Source organism: Asterias amurensis, chromosome 1 (assembly GCF_032118995.1).
Source record: "Asterias amurensis chromosome 1, ASM3211899v1".
Classification (NCBI taxonomy): domain Eukaryota; kingdom Metazoa; phylum Echinodermata; class Asteroidea; order Forcipulatida; family Asteriidae; genus Asterias; species Asterias amurensis.
The window spans coordinates 16,546,296-16,573,571 of NC_092648.1; the positions used below are offsets into that span (position 1 = coordinate 16,546,296).

Sequence of the window (27,276 nt, forward strand, 5' to 3'; positions counted from 1 at the left end):
ACCTGGACTTGTTACAATTATTTTGGAATAGTTACATTTTGTAAACAGAGATCCCGTCTATTTTAGGAAAACTTGTATAACTATTTTGTAAACTTTTTTTTAACTATTGTGCGCGTGAACTGAGGTTGAAAATAAATTGATTTTCTCTCTCCGTGATTATGATAAAATATGGAGGGAGGAAAAAAGACAGAGAAAATGAGATTAATTTAAATTAAAAAGTGGTTAATACAGTCATAATTATAATCTATAATAATGGCAATGCACTAGTCAATATTGTTGTAACCCCGGCCCCAAAGGACTCGTGCAAGCGGGGCATAGGCCTTGATATGGCCGAGGATATAACAGCCTAATGAGCCCCAGCCCTGTGGGGACCTAGCCAGGACTATGCAGGGCCGTGCAGTGTCTCAAAGGGCGGGGGAAATGGGTTGGGATCTACCCCGGGAGTGCACTGGGAACTAGTTGCGATAACGAAACCCTCCTCCCGACGGCCGCCAGGCTGGAGGGTTACGAGATTCTCTCGAGCGGCAAATGACAATCTGGTCCAACACGTATAATTTTGACAGAGGTTAGAGCTAGTCACCAGATTTGCCCCATTTTTACCAGTTTCAAAACTCATGACTAGGCCTGGGCGAATGCCTTTTTTTTCTTAACCGGATATCCGCATAGGGCGCGAATACCTATTTATAAACCGGATAGTTCTGTAATTTCAACCAAGTAACCGGATAGGATAACTTTCTGTATGGCGCCACCACTTTTTCACTCATTTTTACAAAAAGGGATATCTCATTGAGGTAAATTAGATACTATATTATATCATATCGAATGAAAAAGTGTGGGCCATACAGAAACTTTTCCACCGGATATTCTTTTAATATCCGAATATCCGCGGACGTCGGGCGACAACTGATAGGAATGTTTTGTCTGAATCCTTATGAAACTTCTATTAAGACAGCATAAAACAGCATAAATTAAGTATTTAACTATGCTCACCTCCGTGAAGAGTTAAAACAATGACATTTCTGACGTAATTTGTTCAAAGATTACGAAAGTTTTCCTACACATAGAGTCAATCACGATTAAAAGAAAAAGCAAATCGCCATCTTTAAATTAGATCCAGTTATTTTTATGAATGAACCGAGTGACACTGTCTAAAACTAATATCAATCCGCCCATACGATCTCATTCACAAATGAACGGCGCCCTCTAGCGGCAAAAAGAATTATTTGAATATCCGGTTAATTTCGGATAGTTGGCCAGCGGTATCCGAATATCAAAATTTCACTATTCGCCCAGCACTCCTCATGACACAAATTCTAAGGGCACGAACTTAATCCTCAATGCCTAATGAACACTCAAAACACCATTGAGAAAATATTTTTGAAGAAAAAGGACAAAAACTTACCAGATCCAGGAGCGAATTCCAGGTTTATATTTTGAACCTGTTGCATCGCTTTTTTGGTTGGACTAAACCATTCTGTGAACGGGGTGTTACAAGGCAGTGCTTGCGCGCGCACTGCCTTGTAACACCCCTTTTACAGAATGGTTTAGTCCAACCAAAAAAATAAAGCATTCGCAAAGCAATGCGACAGGTTCAAAATATAAACCTGGGACTTTGGAGTTTTTGTCCTTAATCTCCAAAAATATTTTCTCAATGGTGTTTTGAGTGTTCATTAGACATTGAGGATTAAGTTCAGGCCCTTAGAATTTGTGTCATGATTTTTGAAAGTGGTAAAAAAGGGGCAAATCTGGTGACTAGCTATCGAAATTATACAGGTTGGACCAGACTGTCATTTGCCGCTCGAGAGAATCTCGTAACACTCCGGCCTGGCGGCCGTCGGGAGGAGGATTACGTTATCGCAACTAACTGGGAACGTACTTAAACTGTGCTGGGCCATACATCGTCTCCAAAGGGCATCCCTACACACTCAATATACATTCATAACGCTTGTATGGCCTTTTCGTTGAGTTAAAAAAAAACATCTTTAAAACAATTTCGACTCGGTACTTACTGTTGTTTTTCTATTCCATCACACGTTTTTGACTCTTGTTCAACGCTTTATTTTTTGGTCACCAAGCTCTGTAAGAATATTTTTCATTAATTTTTTTTCATTTTTAAATGCAGGAATGATGGCGACATTGGCCTCATGTAGTTTATTCAGGGCGGCTCATCAAACACAGAACCATCTTCATCTTAGAATGTATGCAAGACGATCATGTCAGATGATACAGTTCTTATTGGCAGATGTTGGTCACCTACAAGTAACATCAAGAAGTCTGAATGGAAGTCATTTCAAGGGAACTGAAAACTTACCCTTGACAAGTGTGACCAGAGAAAACAACTCTGTAAGACACAGTCTTCCAAGACAAAACACAAATCAGTACATGCCAAGGAGGCACTCACATATATGTTGTTCAAATTCACTGAGAAGGCCAATGATAGCCTGGACACCAAACATTCAATGTGTGTGCAACATGCATCCATCTGGCCCAGGGAAAGAGAGAATCCTAAATGTGTTTGACCGCAAGGCGAAACGAATGCAGAAGGATAGAGCAGCACTTGCAGAAGATGCTCATGTGTATGACTATTTGAAAGACGAGGTTTGAGTAACTTTGATTTGTATGATCTTACGTGTACACTAGTATCTACATTAGTAAGGTTTGCGGAGACACCATGTACATAAAACTCTCTCTCTATAGATCTTATCGCAAATACTCAAACGCGCGAGTTAGGCGTGGAATGAGGTGCATGCTGGTCTTGATCACTAAATAGACCCGCAGGCACCTCATTCAACAGTTAGGGCTTGCGCAAAGGGTATTTGCGAAAAGGTCTATGAGCTGTGGTGGCTCTGGGAAAAACCAGTGCTTTAACAAGCAGTAGAACAAAAAACTGTGTCGTTTTATCTTTGGACTATTGCCATGCCTCCATGTGAAGTTTTTAGTGTTTGGTGAATATTGCTTTAATTAATTTTAATCTTTTTTTCACCACAATAACATTTGTTTATCAGAAAAATTTGAACAAACTAAAGTAAACAACCTAATAGTTCTTCAAAGTAAAAAGAAAATAAATTGCTCATTCGATGAATGATTAAGTTTGATATTAATAAATTTTATGTTCTATATTTTCCATGCAGGTAGCTGTACGTGTTGCTGATAGGATAAGAGATGTTGCTAGGTGTGTAGTTCATTCTGACAATATTATAAAATTTGTGAAATTCCATAAATTTGGGAAATGAAGTAGTTTTTCCAATCGCTGACCAAATAGGCTTTGAACAATAGACCGATCCACTAAGCTCCGCCCCATTGCGTATTGACCAATTACAACGCAACTAAGGTCCGACAATGAAGGTCCGACATGCGTGCGAGTATCTTGGCGCGTGCGGCAGAGTTGTGCAGAAAGGCATTGGAGAGCCCCATGTGTTCTTGCTCACACGTGCGTCGTGGACGGAGCCTACTGGATCGGTCTATTGAGACAGTTGAGCCCATGGAATGAAAGGATTGTTTGGTTGAGTCATTTTACCCAAACTAGCTCTTGTTGTTATAGGGAGCCTGTAGGAATATACATTGCGCAGGATTTTATGCAACAAACTACAAAGCTCTTTTTGCTGCATATCAAAGATTTCACCACAAAGTTTTTTTTCTTCATCAATAATTCTCTCTTAAAGGCAGTGGACACTATTGGTAATTGCCAAAGACTAGCTTTCACAGTTGGCGTATCTCAACATATGCATAAAATAACAAGCCTGTGAAAATTTGAGCTCAATCGGTCATCGAACTTGCGAGATAATAATGAAATAAAAAATACCCTTGTCACCTGAAGTTGTGTGCATTTAGATGTTTGATTTCGAGACCTCAAGTTCTAAACCTGAGGTCTCGAAATCAAATTCATGGAAAATTACTTCTTTCTCGAAAACTATGGCACTTCAGAGGCAGCCGTTTCTCACAATGTTTTATACCATCAACCTCTCCCCATTACTCGTCACCAAGAAAGGTTTTATGCTAATAATTATTTTGAGTAATTACCAATAGTGTCCACTGCCTTTAAGGCTTGTATTTCAAACAAAAAGAGTTGTTGGCTTTGAAGAGAAAAATATTTGAGGTAAAATTGACTTATCAACAAGATGGATGATGTGGCTCTGATGCGCCCTCTGTTGAATCTCTTGGATGAAAACCAAATGAGGGAATGTTGAATATTCATGAAGTTCAGGCACCATTCGAACTTGGTTTTTACTATCAGCAATATTGAGATGGGTTAAAAAAAGAAAGAAAAAAAAGAAGAGTTCATTTTTTCCTGGAAAAAAGAAACACATTTGAAGTTTAATTGGTCTGGCAGACGAAAAATTATTCATTCTGGTCTGAGGTTTTGGCATGTCCCATTTTGATTTCCCATGATACATTAATGACGTATATAACAGCCTTGAAGTTTGATTTATGGCTCAATTAAAGGGAAGGTATCAGTTTGGTAACCACTCTTAAGATTAATGGCAGTAAAAGCTTAAAAGTACATCAGCTTTCAATAGTATAAGGCGTTTTTGAGAATCATTTTTATTTCGAAGTAATGTGGTTATGGATAAAATATATCAGTTTTTATCTCAAAAATTTAAATCTTAGAATCGTTACTGTTGATATTTTTCTCAGATTATGTCTTCCAATTACGGATCATTCTTCCTGCGTGGACATAATCGTTTTGGATTTTTTATAATATCTAAAAAAAATACGACCACCTTTTGAAATAAAATTTTCCAAGGTTATCTATATTTATATAAGATTAAAGACACTGGACACTTTTGGTAATTGTCAAAGACCAGCTTTCTCACTTGGTGTATCACAACATGTGCATAAAATAACAAACCTGTGAAAATTTGAGCTCAATTGGTCGTCGTAGTTGCGAGATAATAATGATAGAAAAAACACCCTTGTCACACAAAGTTGTGTGCTTTCAGATGTTTGATTTGGAGACCTCAAATTCTAATTCTGAGCTCTCGAAATCAAATTCGTGGAAAATTACTTCTTTCTCAAAAAATATGTTACTTCAGAGAGAGCCGTTTCTCACAATGTTTTATACTATAAACCTCTCCCCATTACTCATTACCAAGTAAGGTTTTATGCTAATAGTTATTTTGAGAGTTTACCAATAGTGTCCACTGCCTTTAAGACAATCAAACAGTTCCGAAAACCAAAGTTATGCCTTTAATTTTTTTGTTCTAGGAAATTTGATGGAGCCTTGGATCTTGGTTGCGGCAGAGGCCATATAGCTAAGTGCATCAGTAAGGTGAGTGTTATTACTAAAGCACCACATTAATAACAATTTCAGTGATTAATTATTTCTATTAGTGTTGTTCCATTGATTCGGTAATGTTCTAGAATTGCCGTTATTTTACAGCCACTTCAAATATTCGACTTTAGTTTGGGCTGAAAGAAAGTGCAATGAACAAGGGTAGTTACATTCAATAAAATAGGGGATCAATCAAAAGTATTTTTTTACCCAAGCTGGGAGATGATCATTTTGGTTTCAAATTTTTCTGTGTAATCGGGGGAAAAAACTCAAAACCAGCTTTTTTTAGTTGAATATTGCTCACTTGCTGACACACTCAACCGCCCTTGAAAAATTCCTCACAGAAAAAAGTGTGTATGTTGTAAACTTCTCCTAGATCATTCCTTGCTGAAGAAATGTAAGATCATAGAAATCGATTGCTTTCGGTTGAAATTTGAATGGAATTTTACTCAAAAATTTTGAATCCTCCTATGGTTTTTTTTCTTCTAAGGCATAGGCTGGAAGATATAATGCTTATTGTTGTGGGAGCATTAGCTATTGCAGTCTGGGGCTGGTCTTTCCTTTATGTACCCAAGAAAAACCTTGAATTTTGAGAATTAGCATTCAAAGACAGTGAAGGCTTCTCTTGTTGACACTTCCTTGCCTGAGAGTTCCTTGGAATGCAGTAATTTGTCGGCTGTGCAATTGAATTTACTGGAAATTGCATTTAGCGTGCCTTGGCATTGATTGGGCTTGTGTGTGTTGGGGACAAACTCATTCATTTGTTTTCTCAGAAAAAGATTCAATTGTATTTCGGCATTTCCGAAAAAAAATTGTAATGTGTACTTGGACTTGGCGTGTATGTAGTTTGATTATTTTAAGTCTGCACATAATCAAATGAATATAAAACGACTGACCCACATTTCTCAATATAAAATGCAAAATTACATTTCACAGGATCGGGTTCCTTTATTCGGATGATGCAAAGTAAGTATGTATTTATAGCTACCTTAATCAGAACACTCTGAGGAGTGTACATATGCACATAATGTGTAGCAGCAGTAGCAACTCATAAAGCGCCATGGGAATACAAATGCACATGCTGAGATAGAAAGAGAAAACGCCATCCAGCAGAGTGTGTTATTTGAATTGAGAGTAATCAACAACTAGAAAAAAATGAACATTGGAAACTGACAAGAAAAATCAGGTTAAGTGCTTCCAGAAAATATGATTAAAAGAGCTTGTTTTGTTGTTTGTTTGCAGAAAGTGGTGAAAAAGCTTTACATGTCTGACCTTTCCAGAAACATGCTGGTAAGTTTGTTATCTGTCCCTAGGGTGCAATCACATTTCCCTGACGAGGTTCATTAGCGGGCTCCGTAATGGGAGAGAATCCATTGAGTTATAAGAGGGAACAATGGACAGCCGCTGTGTGCAAAACAACTGGGGAGGTTTTCTAAAGGCCGGGAAATTAAATCTAATGACCTCTTTGTTTCGCTGTCTTGCTTCTGTTGCATTTACAAAGTGGTGGAAACTATTGAGGCTGTAGAACTCACAGTATTAAAGGGGCCCTACACATGTATCATCATGATCAAAGTACGGCCCAATTTCATAGAGCTGCTTGAGCACAGAAAGCAGCTATAAGCATAAAAGAATTACGCTTACCGGCATAAGGTTACTGCCACATCACAAGTACAATTTGTGACTGCTATTCTGCTCATTTCTGCTCAGTAGACAATTTTAAGCAATATTTTCTGCTTGCTGCTCTATGAAATTGAGTTCAGGCCTGTGGAATTATGAAATCGCCCCCCAGTAACTGTACATGCACACCCTACCTATCACCTATGGAGGTTGCGCACGCTGTAACTGGGTGAGAGTTCATAATTCCTTGTAGAGCCAAAGACCTGCTTTGATCGTGGCGATAGTGCTCCTTATTGCAGCTCTTGATCTGTACTTTTTCCCCAAAACAGGATAAATTTACCGTTGGGATTTTGCTCCGCTCGTGTTTTGGGGGGAAGAAAGAAATATTAAGTTTATTCTACATCCGCTTATAACAACCTGGGAGTTATTTTTTCCGTGAATTGAGCGAAAACGAAAAAGATTGAGACTGAGGTGACTCCCCTGGCGTGACACAATTGTACGTTTTGCTCGAGCGGAATACCATGCCAGAAATGCTCAGAGTTTTTTGCCCCTGAATTGGTGCAGCTTTCTTTTTGTTGTGGTGCCAATCTTTTCTCCAAATTAGTTTATTTTATCACACTCAATCGGACATGTTTTTTAAACCAGTGGGGAAATCATGAAAGCTTTTGCAAGGTCTATTGCAATGACACTTGAATATGTAGGGCAGGGTACATGTAGTCTTCCAGACGTGAATGGTTTTGGACCAGTTCCACCAGGATTAAAGTACATCAAATTACTTTACAGTTTACTGCTTTAGAAATGAGAAGGATGCTGGCCATAAATGTTACATGTGACATGGTATTGTGGCTGGTACTCTTATTCTGTTAAGCAAAGTTTGTTGTGCTTAAAGCAATTCTATGAAATTGGGCCCTACTCATCGAGGGCCCACAAAGGGCTAAAAACAATTTTCTACGATCCTGAAAATCATTTATTTGTGTGCGCAGCCTCGCAGTTTAAATTCAAACTCACCAGTCGCATAGGGGCAAGTTTTCTTCGCACAGTTGTCTTGTCCAGTCAGTAAAATAGACCTCTTCGCAAATACCGGGGCACGCGCGTAAAGCTTGGAATTAGGTGCATTGTGGTCTAGCTGGTATCCAAATTTGATCCATATATATCCCACAATGCACCTCATTCAACAGTCTGCGCTTGCGCATTGGTATTTGCGATAAGGTCTATGGAGATCAGTGAAAATGTTGTAGCCCCCTCTTGTGTTTTTATCATGTGAACTCTGAGTAGGAGTTCTTTAAATAGTGAATGCTTCTGTGATCATAATTTTATGTTACTTTTATCCTCAATGCTTCAATATATGAAATGCATTTCACTCTTCCTAAAGGACAAATTTGAAAGTGGTTTAGGATTGTCTAGAAGTTTAACCTGTTAAGTTTGTGCCCACTACTTGTGTGAAGTGTGAACGAGGAACATCGCAACAGAAGATTCGTAGCAACCATGAATATCAATACATTTAGGTCTCTACCTAATGAATTCTCACAATTCTTAAATGCTTCTCACCCCAAATAAAACGGCTTGTTTTCTTCTCTCAAATTCTTTCAAAAGTCAAAAGTCCTCAGACTATAGCTGATTCTACTTTCTGCTCCAATTTATTTCAAGTCCAATTTTCCATTGCGCCCTCATCACTACATAATTTAGCATTTCAGATTACTCAACAACCATAATATTTTTTTCTCTCTCCAAAGAAAATGAGGTCCACAGAGATTGAGATCGCTCTGGGCTTGACTGGCGAGGGTGGGGTCCATTAATAAGCTTTTTATTTTGTATCATTTCAGGGAATATGTTTCAAGTTACAGTTTGTCTGTAACCGTGGGGCAGCTATGATCCCATTAAGGGTGGGGGTGGCATCTGGATCAGTTCTCAGGGGGGGGGGGGGGGGGTTGAAGACCTTTTGTAGAAAAAAACAAAATGTAGTGGGTGGGGGAGGGGTCAGGGCTTGGGGGAGGGCTGATTGTTTCAACCTCTAACATTGTTATTGTGATGTTTATTTCCTGCTTTGTATACTGTGATTAAGCAGCATAATATTTTTTTTCTCAACGGCCCAAGCTTTTAGCAGACAATATTGCTTTAACAGCAACTTCAGAGAAAATAACTGTTGATAATGTGTTTGGTTATCATTGAAATGTAATTTTGATATTTGTAGCTGAGTTTTTTCCCACAATTACCGATCAACATATTTGGCCCTCACCTCAGGGTTTGCAAAAACTAGCTACACTTCTAAAAATGGCAATACTTTGACGTCATATGTTGCTTTGTTATACCTCCATGCTGCCACAATGCGGCTCTACAAAATCGGAGCTCCCTTATGAATTAGCATGAGTGACGATGTAACATGAGTCCTTCTGAAAAGCACAAGAGAAGGGTATTTAAAACTTTTTTTTTTTTTTCATTTGAACTCTGTTTTATCTCATGTAAGCTGGTCAATTTCCTTATTTTCGTTCAAGTACATCTTAAACAATTACCTGCTGAGCAAAAAGAGTCGGCATCGGTCACAGATGGTTCATGTGTCATGGTTTTTCGGCTGGTAACTGTATTCTGGTGATAATTTGTTCGGTTTCTTAATTGCTTCTAAGCTGCTCTAATTTGGCCCAGCCTATTATGCACATATGGATTGGCAATGAGGTCACTTGCGCATTGGACCTCAAGGGACTGTGAGATGACCGGAAGAGGACCCTCTGCTGGTCACTCACAGTTCTATGGGGAGATAGACCAGCACTAGTAACTGAATTAGGCCAGTCCATTTGTATTTTATAGCACACCTTTGTCTTAAATATGAATTTTCTTTTTTCAGCTGAGCTGTTTTACTTCAACATATTGTGTTGACATTTCTTTCAATACTGGCAACAACAACAAAAGCATCAAATGTAATACAAGCATTATACAGTCTACAGAATTGAGATATAATTATAACATGGCTAAAGATACTCCGTTAAGTTATTACCAACATGCGGGAAAATTTGAAGCATAGTGCTTTTTAAAAATTTACCCTGGGACAGACAAGACTAGGACTAAGCAAGGACAGACAGACGGACGAGACTGATGCGCAAGTCAACCATAAGCAATTTAACAATCAACATGATCCCAGGACTTTCAGTTTTGCATTAGATCCAGGTTTTCACTTTTTGTTCACTGTTCGCATCATTAAAGGGTGTAGTAACCAATCAAACATTTTTAGTATAGTGCCCGGTTAGGGAACTATTTCCTGCAAATTTGTAGCGCTGATGTCGTGATGCAGTTTTAGTTCATGGTGGCGTAAATTTGGACGCACTAGCACATCTTTTTGTAGCCCTGTGCTACTGCATTTCAGCAGACCAGAATACACAGTCAGCAAGAGATGTGTTATAAAGCTAATTATTTGTTTGACGAGCTTCAATAGATCGAGGGGAGGCAAGATGTACCCATTATGTACCCTTGTACATTTGTAGTCAGCTCATCTTGTAGATGCACCAAGCGCTGGTAAACTAATCTGGCATAATCAGAGTCCAGCAATTTGTGTGCTGGGATTTTGTCAGAGTTGGGAAGGACCCTTTATCCCCAAAGCAATGGATGTCTTTAATTCAATTTCCCAAGTTCAAAGCAAAAACTTGGTCGATTCTAAACGGATTCTTTGGTGCTGTGACTTTGTAAAGACACAAGGGGGATAAGACGTCAACACATAATTGTGCCAACACCTTTTGACCTGCATGTTCATACAATGCTGATAAAAAGCAAACAGACTGCGCTTGTTCCGGCCTGAAGATAGTAAAGATTGAGAGGTTTCTCTGAAACGGATTGCGCTTAAGGCTTTAAATACAACCTTTCTACAGTCACCGCAATAACAGGTAGACAAACAATAAAGGAATTTTTACAGCCCTTGTTGGAAACCTGAAAATGTTATTTTCAATGCAAAAGGTTGAAATTCAGAACAAAATTCTGTTCAGAGCACTGCAGTGGTGGTTTGAAAGCTTTGCTTAATAGTTCAGGACTTTACTGGGATGAGGAAAGTAATTCAATTTTTCAATTCAAACTCACATTTACTTCCATACTTCAAGAAAATAGTACAAAACCAGAACAATAATTTATAAAGAAGTAACCAATAAACAATGCTATTTTACAAGGCAGTTAATAATAATATAATAATAAAGTATGAAGGCATCATCCAGAAGCTGAGGCTTGTGGTGAGATGCCTGAGAACAGACAAACACATAAACAGGAACAAGAATGTGAACAATTTGTGCGGGGTCTTGAAACAGTTTATTTGGCGATGGTGAGTTGTTTAGTTGGTTACTAATCTGGGCATGTAGCTAGCTTACTCAATTGTATCTCAATGCCGTACAGAAACTGTGCTCAAACATCGCCTCACTGAGGTCAACGGAAGACCTTTCATTGGTTGAGAGTTGTGCATGGCACATGCTCATACGCACGTTTCCATTTTTTAATCACAGCGATGACAGCCTATGTAAGTGGCCTATGCTTGATTTTACACGTAGGTAAGGGGTATTTTTGTGTGAGGAGAAGAAAATATTAAACGGCATCCAAATTGTATAGCGCCTTTTAAGTGTTTTGAGGCACTGTGGTGCAATCTGCCAGAAATGCCACTGTGTTAGGTTTGTATTTTATGTTACTTTTAGTTACTACAGTAGTGTGCACAGACTCTATTTAGCCTAGCTCACCCGATTGTGTCTGCTAGCTTTTATGATTCCAGCCCACTGTCTCGGTCATAAAAACTGATTTTCCAGTTGAATGTGAAGAAGGGCCAGATGGTTTACCATCTAACATTACTTTGTCCTGGCTTTTTAAAGGGAATATGAGACTTTAAAAATCACTTAATTTCAAAGTTTTTGTTTTCTGACCAATATAAATTGGAGATAATATTTTGAAGAGTAACTCCGGGTTAAATACTTGCAACATGTGACAAAAACTTTTTGTTTTTAGTTTTTACAAAAGAATGCTGAAATGATATTGCAGTCCTATGTTTTCTAATTTGTATTGTTTTTTTAATTGCTGTCCCTTTGTTTACTTCACATACATGTTCTGCTTCATAGTTATATTTACATTGTTTAACCACGGTTAAACCTTTGTGTAGTTTTCTACCGTAGTGGTATGTATTTATTTGTTCGTCTATTTAGTGCTGTTTTTCTGTTTTGTTCTGTAATCTTGTAATGGGCACATCCGCCACAAGCCTTCGGCTTTTAGGATGATGCCTCCATGTGATGTGAATGTGGAAATAAATGTTTTATTGATTGAGTCCTCATAACAAAAAAAAAGAAGACGAACAATATAAACTGTATAATGCACACTCAGTTCAGCTGTATACTAAGTCAACAAAATTGTATTCTGCCCTAAAGGGATTTAGTTACACCAACGAGCAACAGGTTGCCTCAATCTGTCAGTAGGAATTCATATGCAATGCAAAATCTGCCGCATTCAAATCCCCCTTTGACAGCCCTAATGCGTAGTGTGACGTCATTCTCAGATTAGATTATCAAATTTTCATGGAAAGCAACGTGTGATAATTCCTTATAGTTTGACCCCAAAATCTATCACTATTACAGCGGCTCAGAGTATCTTTAAAGATGTTACTTATAAACTTAGCCTCCCCCCAACCCCCAGGCCAGCGTCTTCAGCTAGGTATGTGCTGCTAATTTGACTGTAATTCCATTTTGCACTTAGATAATTTTTTGCTACAGCGGGCCTGCGGTCCCTGGGGACATCAGATGGTGTGCGACAGGAAGGAATGGGAAAGATTACGGCAGTAAGACCGCAAGAAACAGAAGAAGGAGGAAAAAAGGGGGAGAAAATGGGGAAAGACTAATTGTAGGATCTTTGTAGTGGATAGATCTCCCAGAAAACGCTTGGTAATTTGTTGGTAGCCTTGCGGAAGATTCAATCAATTTGGACTTGGGCACTGTGGTCATTTTCCGCTAAATGCTTAAAAAAGAACCTCCTTAAGTTGTGGGAGTGCAAACATCCAAAAGTGTGCATTCATTTGGAAAGAATAAAGCTTTTGTACATGTAGGGCAGGAGGGGGGTTAGATCGTGCAATTATAATGTAGATACGTCAGTCTATCAGTGGTAGCAGACAGAGCGGGATTGTCACTGATGCCCTAAAGTGAGATTCTTGGGTGTGTTGCCATGGAGACCAAAGGGTATATGAACAGCTGTTTCTATGGTATTTCCCTCAAGATAATTTTCCTTTGATTTGATTATTGGCTGAATTCCCTGTGGACGATCTTCGGCCTGGCGGGTGTGAGAATTTACAGTGTGTTTTCGTTTTAGAGGAAAAATAAAATAAAAAATGGTGTTCCCATTTGTTCATGAAAAGATCTATTTTTGAATTGTGTAGAACTATACCCCTAATTTGTATTTTACTACTGTATACTGTAGGTAAGCAGGCATGCCAGTTTTGCATTTAAATCAAGATTTTCAAGTTCATTATAAACACTAACGGGTTAATGCAATCGTACTCTGGGCTAAAAGACCGCGTCCATCCCTCTGGGATTTCTTATTTGTTTTTGTTCCTTATTTTTTGTCTTCATCTGGCACTCTGGCAGTGCGCTCACATCCAGCGATCGTAGATGCATAGGTCAATGGTCGATGCTAAATTTGGTTGGTTTCTCAGACAGGTCTTTTTGCTGATATTGCTTCAACAGTACGGTGGGAGAAACTCGACATGTAGGACGCAGCCTGCCCAAGTGGTGCTTGTCACTGCCTTGAATTCTGGGTCTATACAGGAGTAGCAATTCGCCGGATGAAAATTACCATGTCATTTTATGTCGGGCAGAAGAAGACGTTGTGCATGGTTGAAGTCAAACACAGATTGTGCACTGCAAGCAACTTTTTTTTCTTCTTCTTCGCATCGAATGACATTATAGATTTCCCCAAAGTGAAGACTTAGTCAAGTGCACTCTCTGTAGTGGTTATCTTGGCTATTTATAGCTTCCGTGTAACACTCCATGATTGTGGGTGGGTTTCCATGCTACATCTAAACTCAACAGGCTTTTTTGCTTTAAAGCAAGTTGTTTTGAAAGTCAAATAAGTTAAGAGTGACCTAAATTTCAGCCACCTTCTCTTTAGATCAGTCTGTTTGGAAACTTTTCGAGATGTTTTGCACAGAAGATAAGACGGTATAAGTGAACACTCTAGGATAGTAAATACCAAATTACAGGAATGACATTTCTATTCTCCTTGATATATATGCAACACTTGAACTAAACATAGAGCACTTATGATTGCCAATATAAACCACGAGGGAAACTGACAGGGTAAATTTTGAAATGATTTTTGGGGTTGAACAAAGAATTGACTAGAGTGGGATTCGAACCAACGACCTCCGGATTAACGTGCCTTTGTTCAACCCCAAAAATCACTTATAATTGTTTTTATAAACTGTGGCTCTTTTTCACAGAAAGAGTTTTGACATATATATATGATACTTTTTCGAAATAAAAACCATACACAAATTTCTACATACCACAGACAGTATACAAAGCACATGTAACAAGCAAAATTTTTTACGCAATTGACAGGCATGAGATAGTGTTGAGATCCAGACAATAGTTTTCTTTTGAGGTTTTAATGAAGTATTTTTTTTTCAGTGCAATACCTTTAATGAAAGCTTGTAACTTTCTGAAATATTTAAAAAATAATAACAGTTAAAATATAAGTCTGCATGTAAAGTTTTGGTCGGCCAGAAAATGGACCTAGCATCTTGAAGTAAAGAAGTAGCGCCAATAGATGTAAATGGCTTCAAATAGGGATTCAAAAAGGTTAAGATAAATTTAACCCTTTCTTTCATGCACCATTAAGTTAAGTGAAAAATTGATGGACAAAGTAATTGGTTTGCTTCGTTCTTCTCAAAGGGCAACCCCACAAAAAAAGGTCATAGCACCATCAAGTATCCTCTTTTCCATTCTGAAAACTGTGTGGTCATGCGATATTAATTTTTTCGTTTTATGACTATTTTTCTGAAGGGATTTTAAACTGGTCGGAGCGACTGGTTGACACAAGAAAGAGTTTAGTAGCTTAACATTATGAAAGTAGTAACTTTGGATTAATATAAGACAAATTCAATTAAGGACAGAGACAGCAAGGGTAAACTTTTATCATCTTCCCTGAAAAATAAAAAGATAATGCCAAATTTGTTTCTCTCAAAGTTGTGAGGAAAACAGGCCATGGGAAATGTAATTGAAATGTTTTCTGTTTTATGTCGTTCCGATTTTAGTTCATTCACATGTTGGAAAGCTGGCACATTGGAAAGCTGGCACATAACGATAGTTCATCACTAATGTATTTTGCCTTTAATATAAGGGTGTCCGTGGTGGCACTGAAGTGGCTCTAGGTCTCCTGAAATGGTTAGAGTGCCAAAAGAAGGTGAATGACAGCATGTTCAGCTGATATTTCAACCCCCTTTTTCCCCTGTTACGGAAAAGAATAAATCCCAGGGGGTGTTACTGGATGTGTCTGGCATTTGTTTTGACTATTGGTGCAGGGATTTATAGATATTTATAGTTCATTAGCTAATGGGATGTTGGATCGAATTGCTCAATCCGTCTTAATCTTTAGTATGGGAGGTTCATGCATACATGGATGGATAGTAGAGCTGACACGGCTGTCTTCTTCTTCAGACTCGGAGAGGTTGAGACGGTCTGGAAATTAAGTGTTAATCAAACTTTGAGCAGGGTGTATGGGGACAGAGTGGTTACACGGACACTGACCCACGTACATACAGTCCTCATGTAAATGTTCACAGTGGAGGGAAGTTTCACTCCTGATGCTTACCCCTCTCCTCAAATTAAGTTAATTATTGATTATCAATATTCTACTATACTATTGGAACCAGGCTTCTTTTATTTATTCATGGGAATGGGGGTTGGGCCCTCTGTATTTTCCAGAATTCTCAAGCGGTTGTGATCATTGTATCAAGTTCTACAAGATGTTGTAAGCAAGAATTTGAGTTTTTACCATTAAAGTGCACATTGATAATTTCATAGTATTTCTTGACCGTAACAGTTGGAAATTAGTTTTATATAGTTTGAACAACTTCTTACGAGCTGAAAACACAAACTCACTAGTAATGTACATTACATGCCACTGTTTCCTGTGCTAAGTAACAATGCTGCTGGCTTGAAGGATCAACACGCCCCATCATGATGTCAATGCATTGAGTATCAGGTTATGGAGTCTTGCTTAGATTACTGCTTGACAGGTTGTTAGATGGGTTTGAAGCCTGGTGGATTAGCACATTGTAGGTATATCACATTTACCCTGTCTGCTTAGTTTTCTACATTAAATCTTGGATTAGATTGTTGGATTCTTGGCATATCAAACTGTTTCTGCTGAAGACGAGCAGAGTCGGCCCCTATATGTTTCGAAACCTTGAGACCAAACTGGCTCTTTTGAAAACCGGCACTCCATCAGGGATCTACCCGCAGGTTGTTCGTCACACCATGCAAAGCTTCAAACATCACTTATTGACCCATGACTTTATTCGTTTTCTAAGAGTGATGTGTGCACATTTAATATATATGGAGGAATAACTCTTTGCAGAGAAAAGAGTCCTATTTTTCTTGTCATGCTGGGACAGGTTGTAAGCTCTTTATTAAGAGTGAACCTTCTTAAGAATAGTGCTTCAATTTGGAGACATGGAACTGCTCTTTCGGTTGTTAGTCTCATACAATGCAGTTAATGCGTTTCCTGTGAAAGAAAAGAAGATAATTGATGTAAAATAAATTATAGTTTTTAATAACAACAGAAGTAGGAGTAAACATGTCAAGTTGTTATAGGCAGAGTGCCATGAATCACACAACAACACAAAACACCACAAATACCGTATGAAATTGTAGATGCTCATACCTTTTAATAACAATAACCGATGTTTATTTTCCATGGCGTCTCTACACAACAGGAGGCAGCCCACATACCTGAAGGCATCGAATGCGTCAAAATTCACGCTGATGAAGAGTTCATCCCTTTTAAAGATGATTCCTTGGATCTTGTTGTGAGCAGTTTAAGGTGAGAGAACTGGGCCTTGTGTGTCTGCTTGTAACCTCTATAGAGGCTGCAGGGCTGTGCAACTAGTCCACCCCCCCCCCTCCCCTTGTCCTCACCATAGACTCATATGATTTGTGGGGTGGAAATACAATCCGAGGTTCTCTCAGTACTAAGGAAATATCTCTCCATTTCTTTTTAGGTCGTGAAGTGTCTCAAAGATGAATAGTCCAAAAATGCTGGTTGAATCTCACCTGTTTTCGATTCAAGTTGATATATATTGCTCTGTTGGCATTTCCTCATTAATAATTTTGTATTAGCTGTTGCTTGTCAAAACTATTCTTTGTTACTGATCATCTAGCAAAATGCAAAAAAAAAAAAAACCTTGTTGTTGTAACAGCTTTTTACTACCCCCCCCCCCCAAAAAAAAGGTTGTTGACATTTAAGTCCATTTCCTACTAAATATTGCAATTAATAAAAGTATTATTTTTACAGCTTTAAAATATTGTTTCATGGCCTTACAATTAATGTTTTTCCATGGTACCTTGCAACCAAACCCCCTTTGTAAATTATGCACATTCGAGTTACCATGCTGTTGTGTAAAATATAATGTCATTTTTGATGGGCTCCATTATCTTTTTTTTTTTTTTGGGGGGGGGGGGGGGGGCGCCTGTTGACAAAAAGTTGACATTTTAAAAAACAGAATGAAATGTCACGGCCAAAGTATGCAAATTCCTTACTCGGGTACCGTATCATGATTAATTACTGGCGGTGATGTTTGCAAGTGATGTATGCCGGAGGGTAAGGGAATAAACATTGACAATTATGCGTTCACGCTTTGCCATTCAGCACGTGCGTGATGTCTGTAATTGGACAGGTAATGAACTCCCCCATCTCATGGAGGTTACGGTGATCCACTGAGGTACTAAAAGTGACAAAAACAAAAAAGGGAATTTATTACTCGCATAAGACTGAGTTTTAGCTGGATTTATGTTGGCTGTTTACAGGATGTCCGGGATTCTGTCTTATGATCCCGGATATATAGATTTGCATTGAGGAGATTTACATAAATTACATGTACATATAACGGATGTAATTCTATTTATTCACAAGCACCTGCAGATCAAGCATTTCCAGGTACTTCACACAAAGGATGTAAAAGTGCAAAAAGTCAGTATCAAGAATGAATGCACTTGGAGCATACACAAGCCCCCCAAAACATTCAAACAATGAACCATTGAACCTGGGACGCCTTTGGATTAACATGCCGGTGCTCTACCAACTGAGCTGTCTAGCAAAGATATAGATAAAATAAGCAGACTGCCAACATTAGGGATACATATATGTATATAGTTGAGTTGGGCAAGAGAAAGACAGAGTATACATGTACCTTCCCTAGATACCTTGCTGTCTCGGAAAGCATCCATTGGTTGATTTAATCACTGGCCTCGTTTAGTGGGCTTGTCAAACTTGTGTTTTGGGTAGTCCAGTGAGTTAAACAAGTTTGTTAGTTAGTTAGCTGCTTTGGACTGGGTGTCCTTTGGCCTCCTTGGATAAATGTTGTATTCAAGTCTGTTTGTAGCTAGTTGCTCTGCCTCACAAAGTCAAACATCAAACACCTTACATAAGTTAGTTAATTAGCTGCTTTGGACCAGGTTTTTTGGTCTCCGTGGATAAACGTTGCATTCAAGTCTGTTTGTAGCTAGTTGCTCTGCCTCACAAAGTCAAACATCAAGCACCTTACCTTATAAAACAATGTTCATTTTACATGAAAATATTACACAGTATATTTAGACCGTGGCCAAGTGGTTAGACTGCAGGACTTGCAATCACAAGGTTGTGGGTTCGAATCCCCCAGCTAACCGCTGATTTCACAATGACTAGAATACATATTGTCGTCTAGTTAATGAATCACAATTTCTTGATTTGTGTAATTCATAATCATAGATGTTAAACCAATGTTTGTGAGAGAGATTGGCTGCTGTTGCCAGCTTGGTGTTTATATCCCTTGTGGGAGTTTGCCGAGTTCCCTTGATGGGAAGATCATTCAAACAAACAAACAAAGAAACAAACTTATGTGGGCAGATGAAACGCACACCTGACCTGCCCTGGAAAAACTAGTACAAGCCCTGGAGAGAATCCTTGCAACCATGGGAACATAGATAAAATAGATTAATTCATGTAAACCTAATAAGTGGAAATGACTGTTATGGGTCGACAAGCTTATACTGAAATACTAGAGGAGGATGCTTTTCTCTTAAAGTTGATGATTTCCTAATGGAACTGGCCTTTATGGAGAGAACGTGATCAGGGACACAACACTCATGATCAGGATGAGCATCATTATAATGCAGTCATAGACAAAATCATCCGCCAGTGTCTTGAAAGACATCCAAGGAATTTGAGTCAAGTGTAAAAGGTGTTATTGAGATTGAAACCTTAGTCTGTGAATTAAGTGTTTCAAAGTCTTTCAGTGCCAAGGTCATATGTTTGATGCATTGTATGTTTTCTGAAAAGGCCATAATCGTAAACGTATGATATTTTTTATTTACTCATAAAGTGTCATAAATCGTTGTACCACCTATACCATGTTATCACAAGAGGGCATAATTATAAGCACTTAAGAAATACTATAGACTTTGGAATGTATCAAGGCAACACAAATCAGCAAGATACATTTTGTTTTGAGAGAAACACTTTCAAATTCACAAATTTGTTTAAACAATTTTTGAAAAACTTGTTTAGTTCAAAATGCCCCCAAAACCGTGCACTGGAAGACTACTTTGTGCTCAATCATGTGAGACAGTTGTCATCAGTTGCTTAAATCTGGTGAGAGGGAGGGAGTGTGGCAGTGATGACTTTGAAACCGCGGCTTCTGAAGGGGTTGGAGATCAATACTAAATGACAGATGGAACTTAGCTAATTGTGTTGGTAATGGCTTTCAGAATGTTGTTGGCTCATAATAAGATATGTCTTGGAGATGACATTTATGCAAATTCCAGTTTTGAAAATAAGCTAGTGAGTAGAATCTTCCTGCACATGGCAGCATTTCAGACAGAAAATCTCAGGACAACTGGTGTTTAAAAAAGTAAATTTTCAGAAAAGAAACTTTTAATTTTGAATTTTTTTTTTGACAGTCTGCATTTCCTAGATCATAAATTATCTTTAACTTTGATATTATGTAGTCACTTAGAAACTGTTGCATTCAACATGAACAATATGATAGTATACTGCCCTCAAGCAGTTGCTGGCAGTGGGATTCAATGCATTATGCACTGCTCTATGTGGAATTGTTTTTGTCTTCATCCGTATCACTGTGTAGACCCTGGGGTATGTAGATGACATTATGCTGGCAGTCGAAAGAAATTTGTCTGTCTTGCTCACAAAAGATGAATTAATGGACGCTAGATGTAATTTCTTTGAGGTCTTGTTATGGATTCAGCTTGGGGGTTATGTTCAATCATGATCAAATATCCCAGCGGCCATTGTCTTAATGTATGGAAGTAATTTCTTTTTGGTGATGAAATATTCAAAGGGGGAAGACAAATACTGCATCATTTTGTACACAAAAGGGAAATGTCCAAGTTGGCAACAACCTGCACATTATTGTTTTTGAGTTTGGGGGAATTTGTTCATAGGTGACTGACATACCTTTGACAAAAACAAGACAGATATTTGTTGTTGTACAAGGGGACAAGAAAAGAAAAACACATGTTTGCATTGCTGCATTTCCAAGTGTGCATCTTGAAAGTTCCTGCGTGTCATTGCTCTGTCAAAAATGTCTGTTTAGGGTTGGATAATTCTAAATGGGAAGTTAATAAACATGCAGGTCTTTTATTACCGTTCCATTGTTTTAATCATAAATGTAGTTAAACACAATCAAACTAACCTGTGAACATTTCATTTCAAAAGGCAGTAGCGTTTTTGATATATCGCTGAAAATCCGGAGGGGTTATGTCCACAAAGGAAGACAAATCTGTAATTGGGATACACCCTCTGAGAAATGCTTTTCAGGCAAATATTTTGTGTACAAATTTATATCTTTTTCCATAACCACATTACTCCAAAGTAAAACGATTTTCAAAATGCTTGATACTATGGAAAGAAGATGTACTTTTATTGCCGTTAATTTTAAGAGTGATTAAAGCCATTGGACCCTTTCGGTTCAGGAAAAAAAAAAAAGTTCACAGATTTACAAATAACTTACAGGGTTTACAGAAGGCAATGGTGAAAGACTTCTCTTGAAATATTATTCCATGAAATGCTTTACTTTTTGAGAAAACAGCAAAACAATATAAATTCTCGTTAACGAGAATTACGGATTTATTTTAAACACATGTCATGACACGGCGAAACGCACGGAAACAAGGGTGGGTTTTTTCGTTGTTTTCTCCCGACTCCGATGACCGATTGAGCCTAAATTTTCACAGGTTTGTTATTTGGTATAGAAGTTGTGGTACACAAAGTGTGGGCCTTGGGCAACACTGTTTACCGAAAGGGTCCAATGGCTTTAAAGGCAGTGGGCACTATTGGTAATTACTCAAAATAATTATTAGCATAAAACCTTATTTGGTTTAACATTTAACAAGTAATGGGGAGCTGTTGATGGTATAAACAGTGTGAGAAACGGCTCTCTCTGAAGTAACGTAGTTTTCAACAAAGAAGTAGTTTTCCACGACTTTGATTTTGACAACTCAGATTTAGAATTTCAGGTCTCAAAATCAAGCATCTGAAAGCACACAACTTCGTGTGACAAGGGTGTTTTGTCTTTCATAGTTATCTCGCAACTCCGACGACCGATCGAGCTCAAATTTTCACAGGTTTGTTATTTTATGCATATGTTGAGATACACCAAGTGAGAAGACTGGTCTTTGACAGATACCAATAGTGTCCAGTGTCTTTAACAAACGTACACCTTCCCTTTAAGTCACTATAAGTCACTATCTGAACTGAGTGACTCCGGCTTTCACTGGTGGCTATCAGCTGCAGCGGTGAAGTTGAGAAGGAGGCATTTGCAGTGATCTGACTCCCCTAGAGCATGAAGCCGTCAATTCAAACATGCCACTGTATTGAATGTTGTCAACAATGTCAACAGTTTCAGACAGATCACTGCTGGAAAGTGGCATCATTACATTAAAATGTTCATCGAGGAAACTAGTTGAACAGGATATTTGTTTTATTAGTTTTGGGGGCTGGGATCGCTACAAGTCCATTTACCTGTCATTTTGAATTAGTTAGGGGGCATGCACGTGAGGCAAACAACACACATCTCCAATTAAACACGACCCAGATGTACATGGACTTCGCATGTACTATGGCCTCTCTAAAGGCTACATTTTTATTAAAGTTAGGGTCATAAGCTCTGTTCACACGTCAGCAATTTAGCTAGGGTCCCTTGCTTAATTTTAGCATGGTTGTGAAATTGCACCTCGTGTGAAAGGACGACAATGTTTATAATGTCCTTTATTCATTCACATTCATTTTCATTTTCATTTTTGGTGTGTTTTTAAAAACTTGATTTTTGGGGTTGAACAAAGAATTGACTAGAGTGGGATTCGAACCAACGACCTCTGGATTATCGTGTGAGCAATGCAATTTCTTCTTTCGGAGATCAATAAAGTTTTCTTATGTCTTATGTCTTTAATGACAGCAAATTTGAAATACTTAAAGGTATTTGCTTTTCAGTACGAACCTACTCTACCTTATGTACCTCACCTCTGAAATCACTTTAAATAGCCACAATATTTGCTAATTACATCAGGGAATTATAACCATGTAATTGTAGGTTAGGATATTCTCAATATGTTGTTAGTTACTATAGTCCAGCATTGACGAGATGTTTTGACGAAGTACCATGTCAGTTGTCACATGTAACCTTTACAATTGGTTTCCTGCTTAGTTGTGCTCAGCAGCAATTTGTTGAGCAATATTGTCTGCTTATAATATAAGCAGCTCTATACAGTTTTACTGGGGATTTCAGATTTGATACTTTGTCATTAAGAATGACATAACATTCTAGTCACAAAGAAGTATAAGTAAATCAGATTTCTGATGCATACATTGGTTAGTTCAAAGCCTGAACAAGGGCAATAACTACAGAGGTCTCTGTACAATTAAGTTTTAATTAGTTTTTATGACTACATTCCATTGAAGGCCCTTTTTTCACAAGCAATTCAACTAACTGTACTTTTCTTTTTTTAAATTAAAGCGAACGATCATTGTCAACTCTAATCATTATCACCCTGAACATATTTTCACAATTAGTTATATCGTTCTGCCCATGGACTCTGGAATTAACAGATAATTAATTTGGTAGTTTTTTATTTCATTGTACATTTATAGTTCTGTTCTGCTCGTACAATGCCGTGGGCCTTTAGCAGTTGACTGCTGTTTCCTCAACCGCTGTTGCATGGGTTAATAACATTAATGTCGGGGAGGGAATTGGGGGTGGGTGCGAGTAATGCCGTTAGGCCTCGACCTTGTTCATAACCGAGACAATTTGCTGATTTCACAAATGAAATGGAAAAGCCAATATAGCTTTTCTATCCTTGCGGCTTTGTCGAGGCGGTTTCGGTGGCTGTTTTGATTTGCTTTTCTGCCCGTCCGGGACTGAGAGACAATGCGTCAATGGAACCTAATAATAATGCGTACTGTGGTCAAACGGGATATGACCATTGAGTCTGGGTGACTTATATTTCTTGATGACCACTGTAGCCGCTGGTTACCTTAAACCCAGACAGTCTCTGAGTCTCTGTGTCATAGAGCCAATTATAAATACTAGACACAGTTGCAGCATTTTCAGACCAGACGACTCTATTAGAAGTATGTTTGCATACATACAAATACGATACAAAAAGACATTATCTACTCCGCGACAGTAGAATAAAGCAAGACAGTTCTCTAAGAACAACTCTACCTGGCAAGTAGATACACACATGGTGTTACCGCAAACCAAATATACATCAAAAAAGACATTTGTTAGCCGCTATTCCAGTTAGATCACAGCAGTTGATGATGCACATGACTCAGAAAAATTAAGGAAATTAAGGAAAGGGAAACCAAATGAACCCGGCACAAGAGGTACCATTGAGTGAAAAGGTGAGATTTTAGGCCTTTCTTAAATATCGTAAGTGATGTTGCTGAGCGCAGATGTGTCGGGAGACTGTTCAATAATTGCATACACTCATCTTTAAAGCCATTATACACATTCGGTACAGAAAATCCCCCAAAAAGTTCACAGATTTACAAATAATTTACAGGGTTTACAGAAGGTAATTGTGAAAGACTTCTCTTGAAACATTATTCCATGAAATGCTTTACTTTTTGAGAAAACATTAAAACAATATCGAATCTCGATAGCGAGAATTATGGATTTATTTTAAACACATGTCATGACACAGCGAAACGTGTGGAAACAAGAGTGGATTTTCCTGTTAATTTTTCCCGATTCCGATGACCGATTGAGCCTTAATTTTCACAGGTTTGTTATTTTATATATAAGTTGTGAAGTGTGGGACTTGGACAATACTGTTTACCGAAAGTGTGTAATGGCTTTAAAGAAGTAAAATAATAAATATTTATAAGCACATAGTTATACCCAAATAAGACCAGGCACTCATGGTGCTACAAAAAGAAAACAAATTAACAAGTACTAAGTTTCATTGGGTTTGCCTTACAGATTTGATGAGTTTAACAGAAGATTTAAAAAAAAAATTGATGGATTTTCAAGTCGGTTGGGAGAAGCGGAGTAAAAGTAGATTGCTAATTAAAGTGAGTACATTTGTGTCACGGTTTGTAGTCACATTTGTGATTTCAAAAAGTTTTTGACTGCAGCCTTGAAAAACCTGTAATACTCATCTGAAGTAGATTGCATACACATTGTGAATTCATGCAATGTGTTCGCTGTCAATGTAATCTTCATGAAGTTCTTGGGTTCTTCTCATTTAGAAGGCATCTCCACATGAGAAATAGACTCCATCAAAATGATATCAAGTACATGCAGTTCACACATCTGCTTTTCAGATTCAAGTTTTTTTTCTCTCTCTCTTCGATGCAGTGGTCTCGCATTGCATGCAGCGAGTTTGTGTATATATGTACATTGGTACAGGTTCGCATGGAAAAAAGTCTGTACACTTCAGAAAGTATTAGTATTGACTTTTATTGACCTTTGACAGTTCTTAAGGATGTGTCTTTTAGAAACAACAGATTGAGTCAGTTAAGTGAGGATTCACTTTGTTAATCCTCAGAAACCATGGTATCTAAGAGCAGTTTTTCAATGTTTGTTTGCAAACGGAGATACCATCTTAACGCCTGTAAAAAAAGGGCAAAGAAAGAAGCTGCAATTTAATCACAATACATACGATTTGTCAGTGGGGGGCTTGTCTGTTGACACATCTTTTTGAGACAATGACGCGCTCTGCGTGGTCTGCGCTGCACCGGAGATGCTTTTTTTTCTTGAGGAGGCACCGGGCTTGCCACTTTGTTGTGACAGAAAACAGCCAGTTGTTCATTATTCATCTCTGGTCAAACACAACAAGTACTGCCAGGGCACTTTTTTATTTTCTGATGGAGAGAATCACTACAGGGTTAATGCTTCATCAGAGAATATGAGTACAGATTTGCCAGCTGACAAGAAAGTGTGACCGAGTTCATAACATAAGGCTTGGACTTTAAGACACTGGACACTATTGGTAATTGTCAAAGACCAGTCTTCTCACTTGGTGTACATGTAGCTCAACATATGCATGAAATAACAAACCTGTGAAAATTTTGAACTCAATTGGTCTTCGAAGTTGCGAGATAATAATGAAAGAAAAACATCCTTGTCACCCGAAGTTCTGTGCTTTCAGATGCTTGATTTCTAGACCTTAAAATCTAATTCTGAGGTCCCGAAATCAAATTTGTGAAAAAACGCTTCTTTCTCGAAAACTATGTTACCTCAGAGGGAGATGTTTCTCACAATGTTTTATACAATCAGCTCCCAATCTTATTACCAAGTAAGGTTTTATGCTAATAATTTTTTTGAGAAACTACCAATAGCTTGTCCACTGCCTTTAAGCATGAAATCATAATGTCAAAGAAAATGCCAATTGGAGAAAGTGCATTTACATGTGAAGTACATGTAAATGTACAGGAATGTGCTCGGCCCACAAGCCTTCCCTTTGATTTCCTTTGAGGAAGCAATCAACCCTGAAAGGTCCCATGTTTAGTTGGATCATTTTTTACTCCCTGCATTTGGTGCGATCGGTCGATGCATGCTTCCTTGGTTGCACAACATTGGTCGGACCTATAGGGCAGTCTATATTAGGAAGCTTGACGAGGCACGATTTGCAAGCAAGGTTACCCTCATCCTTGATCTACTTTCTAAAGGAAAATGTCAAGGTGTGGACGTGTTTTTTGGTTTTGTTACAAGGTGTATAGCACCAATGAAGACGGGAAGGTTCTCGAAGAGGTCACATAGTTTTTATATTGATGTTCGGGGCAGTTGAGTTTCAGGGGATAAAAGCGGATTTCAAGTTAAATTGAGCACAAACGCAGAACGATGCATGGAAAGATATTCGTCAGTGCATATCCTTTTGTAGATTCCAAACTGTCAGTGATCACTTGCAATCATTTTTGTGTCATGACTTTTAGACAACACTAAAGTAGGTAGGTCTAAATGTCATTTAGGATAAGAATACGATAAAAAGTCAAAGACTACATATAAATGTAACAGCTATTTAGTGCAGTATGTTTTTGCAAATGTTTTTACAGAGTTCTTGTCATTTTGCTTCAACTCTTTTGGGTATGATCCCTAGCTTAACTTGTAATTACAGGTTGATTGGCCTCTGACTGGTATCCATGAACAAAATAAAGATGTTGACAGTATAGGGAGACTACAACATTGGTGCTATTCAGTTGGAGTATTGTCGGCTCCAAAAAAAAAAACACCTGGAAGTCACAGATTCAAGTCCCGCTCTATAGTCAATTTTCTTGGTTCAACGTAAAGTTATTTTTTCCTTATGGTTTATTACACAATAAATTTCTATATTTATTAATGAGCCTATGGATGATAAATGCAATGAAGTTTGAGCAGTCATTTCACAGTTTGTGCATTCCCTGTGTCGAGTGTATAGTGAGGATCCACAGACACTACTTGGGGTTCACCTTAAGACATTGATCAGATGTCTGTGGTCATTAATCATTTGAAGTCTGAAGCTACACCAGATAGAACCATCTTATCTCTTAGCTTAATGATTTTATCCCGATGAAATAGATTTTCACCAGCACACTACTGTTTATTATTTCACACGAGACAAAAAACAATGTTGGAGGAATGCACGGCGGCAAACTAGGCAATTATCAAGAAAGGCGGCCAGTTGCGCCGGTCT

The 27,276-nt window shown here is 38.2% G+C and overlaps 1 protein-coding gene across 1 annotated transcript in view; it reads left to right on the forward strand.

Annotated features, from left to right (window-relative positions):
• Window positions 1-27,276, forward strand: part of LOC139947872 (arginine-hydroxylase NDUFAF5, mitochondrial-like) — a 113,247-nt gene that overhangs the window by 229 nt on the left and 85,742 nt on the right. Inside the window, exons 2-6 of the mRNA XM_071945703.1 lie at window positions 2,123-2,598; window positions 3,132-3,172; window positions 5,206-5,269; window positions 6,515-6,562; window positions 16,824-16,930. Coding sequence (XP_071801804.1) covers window positions 2,125-2,598; window positions 3,132-3,172; window positions 5,206-5,269; window positions 6,515-6,562; window positions 16,824-16,930 — 734 coding nt within the window. The 5' untranslated portion in view covers window positions 2,123-2,124. The remainder of the gene's footprint in view (window positions 1-2,122; window positions 2,599-3,131; window positions 3,173-5,205; window positions 5,270-6,514; window positions 6,563-16,823; window positions 16,931-27,276) is intronic.